General features: G+C 49.4%; 1 protein-coding gene across 1 annotated transcript; it reads left to right on the forward strand.

Moving 5' to 3' along the window:
• Nucleotides 1–1,531: 1,531 nt before the first annotated feature.
• LOC147973455 (uncharacterized) lies at nt 1,532–2,170 on the forward strand. Its single transcript, XM_087525009.1, has one exon. The coding sequence runs from the start codon at nt 1,532–1,534 to the stop codon at nt 2,168–2,170; it is 639 nt and encodes a 212-aa protein (XP_087381135.1).
• The last annotated feature ends 6,037 nt before the right edge of the window (nt 2,171–8,207 follow it).

Here is an 8,207-nt window from a genome sequence, read left to right on the forward strand (position 1 = left end):
ATCTCATCGGATGAACCACGATGTCGAGGATTCAAGCAACCCCGTATACAATTCCCTTTGTCAATCGGTACGTTACTTGCCCGAGATTCGATCGTCGGTATCCCAATACCTCGTTCAATCTCGTTACCGGCAAGTCACTTTACTCGTACCGTAATGCATGATCCCGTGACCAGACACTTGGTCACTTTGAGCTCATTATGATGATGCATTACCGAGTGGGCCCAGAGATACCTCTTCGTCATACGGAGTGACAAATCCCAGTCTTGATCCGTGTCAACCCAACAGACACTTTCGGAGATACCCGTAGTATACCTTTATAGTCATCCAGTTACGTTGTGACGTTTGGTACACCCAAAGCACTCCTACGGTATCCGGGAGTTACACGATCTCATGGTCTAAGGAAAAGATACTTGACATTGGAAAAACTCTAGCAAACGAACTATACGATCTTGTGCTATGTTTAGGATTGGGTCTTGTCCATCACATCATTCTCCTAATGATGTGATCTCGTTATCAATGACATCCAATGTCCATAGTCAGGAAACCATGACTATCTATTGATCAACGAGCTAGTCAACTAGAGGCTTACTAGGGACATGTTGGTGTCTATGTATTCACACATGTATTACGATTTCCGGATAACACAATTATAGCATGAATAAAAGACAATTATCATGAACAAGGAAATATAATAATAATCCTTTTATTATTGCCTCTAGGGCATATTTCCAACAGTTCAACCCCAACGTCACCTTCCTCCATGGACATCCATCCCAGCGCACTCCCTCGCCCGCCTTCGTCGGCGTGCAGTACCCTCCATACAACTACTCGCCGCCCGCCTACGCGTCCTCCCCGACACCCCTCTCCGTCGTGGCGCGCCGCCCTTCTCGCACCTCGGCGACACCGACGAGACCGAGGCCGACATGGACGACATCATCGCGACAGGCTTGGTTGCGGCCGCCGCGACTCCCGGGTTCGTCACCCCGGACGACACGGTGGATCTCAGCGGCGACATGGACGGCGAGCTCGGCTACGTCTACGGCGAGGAGGAGCAGGAGGAGGAGGACGAAGAGGAGGAGGAGGAGGAGGAGGAGCCGGCGACTGTTCCAGCGAGGAGGCGCAAGAAGAAGAAGCGGGCGGCTAGGTCCGGCGAGCCGCGCATCAAGTGGGCGTCCAAGGAGGAGGAATGCCTCGTCGAAGTATGGAAAGTCGTCTGCCTCGACACAACCACCGGCATGAATCAGAGCATCATCGAGACGTACTGGGAGCGCATCAAGGCCGAGTTCGACGAGCGCAAGCTCGTCGACCCCTACTTTAATGGCGTCTACATTTAGCGCGGGGCGAAGGCGATGGCGAACCATTGGGGGCGTATCCAGGGGGCGTGCAACAAACGGCATGGGATCATAGAGGAGGTTGCGGCTCGCCCGAAGAGCGGCGCCAGCGTTGAGGATCGGGTATGGCACGCCGGTCTCCTGCCTCTCTTCGCCGTGTGCGCCCGCCAACTGTTTGTTCCTCCGCGCAGTTGCCGCGCATGTTCGTCATGTATCGGCAGGGCAACAGCGACGCCGAATTCAAGTACCTCCACGTTTACAAGTGCATTGACAAGTGCGAGAAGTGGGCGGAAGTCCGGCGCACCCTCGACAAGGCCAAGGAGACCTACAAGCCGGAGGCGCCGACTCCGGACGCGTCAGAAGGGCAGCCGGACGGCAACAAATGTGCCAAGAAGGGGAAACACGCCGACGCGGCCACCGCTCGTGTGCAGGAGTCCATTGAGCACTGCATCGCCAACGCACAGGCCCGGGCCGCCCTTCGTGAAGAGAAGACCGAGGCGCGGTGGTCGGCGTTGATGTCGAGCAGCGCCGTCAAGCTCGACCTACTTCGGACCAACGTCGCCACGAAGAAGAGAAACACCGACCTGGCTTTCCTGCTGGGCGGGGTGGAAATGCTCCAGAGCAACGACGAGGCGGTCAAGGCGTGGTACTTGACGGAGCGTAGCCTCATCCTAAACCAGCTTCCCTCGATGACGACGCCCACGCCGACGACGCCGCCAAGCCCGAGCGATGATGCCGCCGAGACTCCCCGCAGCACAGAAGTCACGCCGACGCCGCCCAGCACAGAGACCCCGCCAAGCCCGCGCACGCCGACGCCGGAGGCCGACCTCGCCGTCTGATGCGCACGCGCGTCCTTTCTGCTTTTTGTACATCGAACTTGTGGCCGTTTGATCGCCGGATTTGTGGCGTCTATTTTATGAACGGGAATGAGACGCCATTTGAATTTGCCGCGACTAGGGGACGACGCCTGGAGACGTGGCTGAGAGCTAGGTCGCCCCCAGGGGCCAATTTAGCGCCGGTTCGTCCCCAGACCGCTCTTTTTCAGCGCCCTAGGGGGCTGAACGGCTGGAGATGCTCTGATGGGTGGGCATGGCTGGATGTATACTACGTGCAAGTGCGTATCGATTCTCCCACAAAGCAATGGGCACGATCTTGGAAAAAGGCATGCTATCGCTAGTCATTTGTCGGGTCAAGCTTTAGTTTCACGGAATTACATCATTTGGCTTGTTTTCTTAGAAAAGAAGGTCGAAACGAAAGAGATGCACACAACTATATTTATTAAATCATTCAACAATGGTCGGACGAAAATATACATCAAACAATCCAAAGTCACCGCTCTACACCTGCAGTTTTGATAATGGGAGATGTCATCGCAACACCCTACTATCTAGAACCTTGGATGCCTTCGAGTGGCATGCCATTGACCTTTCCAAACGGACACTCCCACCCGAAATTACACAGGCAAATAAAAAAAATGACCGGCTCGGCGGGAGCATCCACGGTGGACGTTATTAGGTGTGGGGTTGATACTCGCCTAGACCGATGCGACTGCAAGGGAACCTGCCGAGCTGATCGTTACCATTGGCCCTTCCAGACGATACACCCAGACGCAATGACACATGCAAATCGAAAACGACCGGCTTGCAACCACGGTGGACATTACACTTACAAAGACTTACAAAGGTTTACTTAACCTTTCAAACTAATTCTGTTTCTTCCCTATGATTTTAAGTGGGGGTGGGCCCCTCATCCCCTTATTACCAATCACAATTCTCCGCATTAGTTTGTACGTAAAATCTTTAAGTAAACCTTTATAGGTGTAGCATTACTCGTTGACATTATTAAGCTTGGGGTCGACACTCGCCTATATATACCGATGCGCGTGGAAGGAAACTGTGGCACCCCGGCTCAGAGCGACCGGTTTACCCTGTATTGCCAGCCCAGAGATCACGTCTTCTGGCAACACACAATATCTTGGTACAGAAAGCAACCGTTTTATTGATACTAGCGGATCATAGTTTATATTACAATAGGTGTCGAGGCCAAGCGGCACACACGGTGTGGCTGCACAATATGTACATTATTTAGTGAACATAAAGGGGGCATCGATCATAAGAATTACGCTGCAGCGGAACAACGTCGTAGCCGAGACTCCATAGTACAGGGACACCGATGTGGACACGATCTAGATTCGAGCAGCACTCCTTTTCAACGAGACTTTCCTGAAAGCTGGCATGACACGTCAGATCAGTACATTGAATGTACTTGCAAGCTCACAACAGGCATAATCATAATGACAAACAATATCATGATAATTAACCAATTAATAATGCAATAATACTTCAACATGCTGTGATCATGCTTTTGTGATAAACGTCCCTCGGGACTGGCTTACCAATCATGATCATTCTTGGATCACAACCATACCACCATCGTGGTCTTGACTAGAAGTATCTCGCGATCCTTACGGCGATCACAACCACGAACAATACTTGGTCTCGAACATCTCGATGGCTTTCCACCATCATCAACAGTGCAAAGTTCATAACTTAGTGTGCAAAATTTATTAAACATTAACCCATGGTGTGACCTACTACGAGCGTGTTCGTAACCGTGGACTCGGCTATCAATAGATTATTACACTCTGCAAAGGTAGCACACTGTACCCACACCACGGAATCCATGGCCTCGTACTCCCATTCGGGTGGACCAACGGCATTCCGACGAAACCCCTCCATTGCCATGACACTCTCCCAGCCACTCCGACACAATCCCCACTGGGCTAGTCCTGGGTGGCCCCATGTCTATCAAAGACACAACGACCACCGTCGTGGCCAAAACGATCCCACAAGGGGACCCGGTACCATAATCTCAACAACGGGCACACAAGGTTATGTCTGCTTACCGGGCCAAGGTGAGCACGCCCACAACCTTCCCTAGTTGCAGGCACCGACCAGAGGCATGACAACGGACCGAATCAAGGCCTCCCATAAGGCAAATGTGGTTGCACTGGGAAAAACTCGATTCAGTGGCACCATGACCCGGCCAACGATATGTTCAAGTTGAGTTATATTCAGGTTCAACTTAAAGTAAAAATAACCGGTGTCATAGTATGCCATGAAATGCAACACTAACATATGCATCACATTTTAACGGAAATGACTGAGTCAACTATATTCACACTAAGCATAAACATCAACAACCCATGCCACTTTTCTGGTTAACATAATCCTCACTTTAAACAGAATATTTTCTAGCAATTTTTTATGATTTTACTCATTCAAGAAAATAACTTCAAGTAATTACTCATATGCATAACAAAATTATTCTTTTATCATCACAAATTAATCCTATTTTCTTTACCAACTAGTTAGTTTCAAACATTCTGTAAATCAAGCATATTAACTAAAACAAGTACTCAACAGAATATCAATAACATAATAGTTATTTAAATGCATAGTTTAACTCTTTCATTCAAGTAAGAAGATCATAAATATTGAAATGGCACCATGAAAATGTTGCTGTGGCTTGCCTTAATGCAGATGAGGTTCACAAGCCTTCTGGTGATCCTCAAGACAAGCCTGACCCTCTGAAAATAATTTTAAACACAAGAAGAAAATATCAAGAACCCTTCTGAAAATCACCAGAAATTCTAGACAGCTCAGAAAAATCTCATTTTTGGTGAGCTGTTAGATTTCTTTACAAAGAACACAATGCAAAAAGAATCAATTCATTTGGACTTATGGTTGAAGAGTTATAGCTGTTTGAAGCTCTCTGGAAATTAATTGAATTTGAATTTAGATAAAACAAACTAGGGGGGTGACGTCGAAGGCGTAAAGCCTCGGGGCGCCACCACTCGTACCGCTTCACGCGCGTACTGAGTGGCTGACTAGCGGGCCCCGCTAGTCAGGTGAGGTGGAGGGGAGAAGGAAACAGAGGGGGCCGCGGTTTCGCCAGAGCTCATGCCGGCGATGAGGGCTCCTTGGCCAAAACGAGAGGGGGTCGAGAGAGGGGATCGAGGTGCGCCTGCCTGTACCCGTAGCGTAGCTAGGGGTGGCCAGACGGCGTCGGGTTCGACCTCGCAAGCGGAGGCAGAGAGCGGAGGTCGCCGGAGACAAAGACGACGGCGAACTGCGGCGACTCCAGGGGCTCCAAGTGGACGGAACGGCTTCACCGAAGAACGGCGGAGGCTCTGGAAGGGTCGCCCAGGCCTGGGAGAGGCTGGAGCTACCGTGGCGACCCGAGAGGATCGCCGGGGAGCTCGAGCTCGAGGCCGGCGGCCCGCGGCCTGCCCGGCCGGTCTATGGCTATCTATACGTTTGTAGAGTGTGTGGGAGTGGAGGATGGTGCTCGAGGAGGCTGGGGTGGCTCCATTTATAGGCGAGCGGCGAGGAGTGGATCGAGCTCTGCCAGCGACACTTGGACACTATGCCCGGCGACGAGCGGCGTCAGTGAGAGAAGGAGAAGGCGACGCAGCTCACGCGGGGACTGTGGGCGAACGGAGACGAGCACAGGATCGAGGAGAAGGCGACGAGCACAGTGCGCACCGCACTGTTATGTTTGCCGGACCGCGCCCGTGCTCGCTGCGGCGAGCTCCGGCGTCGGCGAGTGCCAGGGGGAGTTAAGGGAGTTGAGACGAGGATGGTGGCGCGGTTTGGCATGCCATGGCAGTCGGGGAAGTGAGCACGCATGAAACAGAGCGCTCGGCGGCACTCAGAGCACGTCAACACGCAGGCTGGCATCATGGACACGCGTGGTCACCGCCTGAACTCTGCCCTCAGGCCGACCAATGTCCAAAGATCATGTCTGGCTTGTTTTTCTTGGTAGTTTTGAAGATTACCATGCTTTGGTTTGACTCCAGGTGAAGTAGAAAAGATTTCACGCGTTTGGTAATTTTCCGATAAGTAACTTTGAGAGGTTACTGAGGTTAAATGGCTAGGAGTTGGAGGTTGTGCTTTGGAGGTTAGCAATCATCTACTAAGGTGATGATGCACAAGAAAAATCAGGCAGAATGGAGTAAGTAAAATGGTAGTTCCTGTAGAAACCACCATTTCTGTCTAGAACAGAAAATATTTTCTGTAGCAAAAATATTCCAAAAAGTGGCACAATATTTTTACTTAGGAAGGTGCCCTAGGGTTCAGAGAATATTTGTAAATTTTCTCAGATTTTTGTGGGCAAGAAAAATTGGGGTTGCTTTGGAGCTCATTGAACTAGCTAGGGTTTTGGAGGGGAAAAATGAATATTTTTCATTAAAGAAAAATATTCCAAATATTATTTTGGGTAGAACCAGAGAGTGAATGATGATTAGAGGGGGGAATGAGGCACTTGGGTGAAAGCCAAGGGTACCCAAGTGTTTAAGTCCAAATGAAAAGATTCAAAATCTCCAAATTTCAAAATCAAACCAAATGAAAATCAGGCCAATAAAGGAGGGCAAAAACCAGGCTGTCACAAACCTCCCCCACTTAGAATGAATCTCGTCCTCGAGATTCGGTTGTTTGGGAAAACCATTCTGGATAATGTGCCCTTAGAAATTCTTCTCGTTCCCACGTTGATTCTGACTCTGTGTGATGCTCCCACTGAACTTTGTAAAACTTCCTTACTTTACTGCGAGTGACTCTTTCCATCTGGTCCAAAATTCTAATTGGTCTCTCTTCATATGTTAAATCCCTTGCCAACTCTATTTCAGTCAAAGCAGCCTTTTCCTCAGGCGACGATATGCATCGCCTCAACTGGGAAACATGAAACACGTTGTCCACGTCTGACAATTCAGGGGGTAGTTCCAACTGATATGCAACAGTGCCCACTCGAGACATGACTGGAAATGGACCAATAAATCTAGGTGCCAACTTCCCACGAGTCTGAAATTTCTTGACTCCTTTCATAGGAGTGACTCAGAGGTATACATGTTCTCCGGGTTCAAAATTGATTTGTCAGTGCTTTGCATCATAATAACTCTTTTGTCGAGATTTGGCCAACTGCAATCTGTCTCTGATCTCCTTAGCTTGTTTTTCAGCCTCCATCATGAGATCTGTTCTGAAAATACGGCTATCTCCAGTTTGAGACCAATTTAATGGAGTGCGGCACTTAAGGCCATACAAAGCTTCGTACGGTGACATCTTTAGACTGGTTTGGAAGTTGTTGTTATAAGAAAACTCGGCATACGGCAAGCAGTCTTCCCATTTAGGTCCTTGGGCAAAAACACAGGCTCGCAACATATCTTCGAGCATTTGGTTTACCCGCTCTGTCTGTCCATCAGTCTGAGGATGATAAGCGGTATTGTATTTCAGTGCTGTCCCCAAGGCTTGATGGAGACGTGACCAAAAAGTGGAGGTAAAAAGTGAACCTCGGTCAGAAGTGATGGTTCGTGGTACTCCATGCAGACTGACTATCCTGGATACATACAGCTGTGCGAGTTGGTCTGCTCGATATGTGGTTCTGATCGGGATAAAGTGAGCAACCTTGGTTAAGGTGTCCACTATGACCCATATTGTATCATTGCCTCGCTGAGTCTTAGGTAGTCCTGTTATTAAATCCATGCAGACATCATCCCATTTCCATTGTGAGACTGGCAATGGTTGGAGAAGTCCGGCTGGCTTCTGATGCTCTGCCTTTACTTTGTTGCATATGTCGCAACATGCCACAAAATAGGCAATATCTTTCTTCATACCATCCCACCAAAATATTTGTCGGAGGTCTTCATACATTTTTGTACCTCCAGGGTGAATAGAATATGAGGATTTGTGTGCTTCCGTCATGATTTTCTTCTTTAAGTCCGACTGATTTGGTACACAAATCCTTCCACGGAAACGGAGAGTACCGAATTTATCCTTCGAGAAATCTGGAGTCTGTCCTGCCATCGTACTCTTGACACGTTTC

The sequence above is a fragment of the Triticum urartu genome, chromosome 5A (genome assembly GCF_056163025.1).
Source record: "Triticum urartu cultivar PI428250 chromosome 5A, HENAU_Tu73, whole genome shotgun sequence".
Taxonomy (NCBI): Eukaryota; Viridiplantae; Streptophyta; class Magnoliopsida; order Poales; family Poaceae; genus Triticum; species Triticum urartu.

Coding starts and splice junctions, on each gene's coding strand:
- LOC147973455 (XM_087525009.1), top strand. CDS start 1,532: ATGTTCGTCATGTATCGGCAGGGCAACAGCGACGCCGAATTCAAGTAC.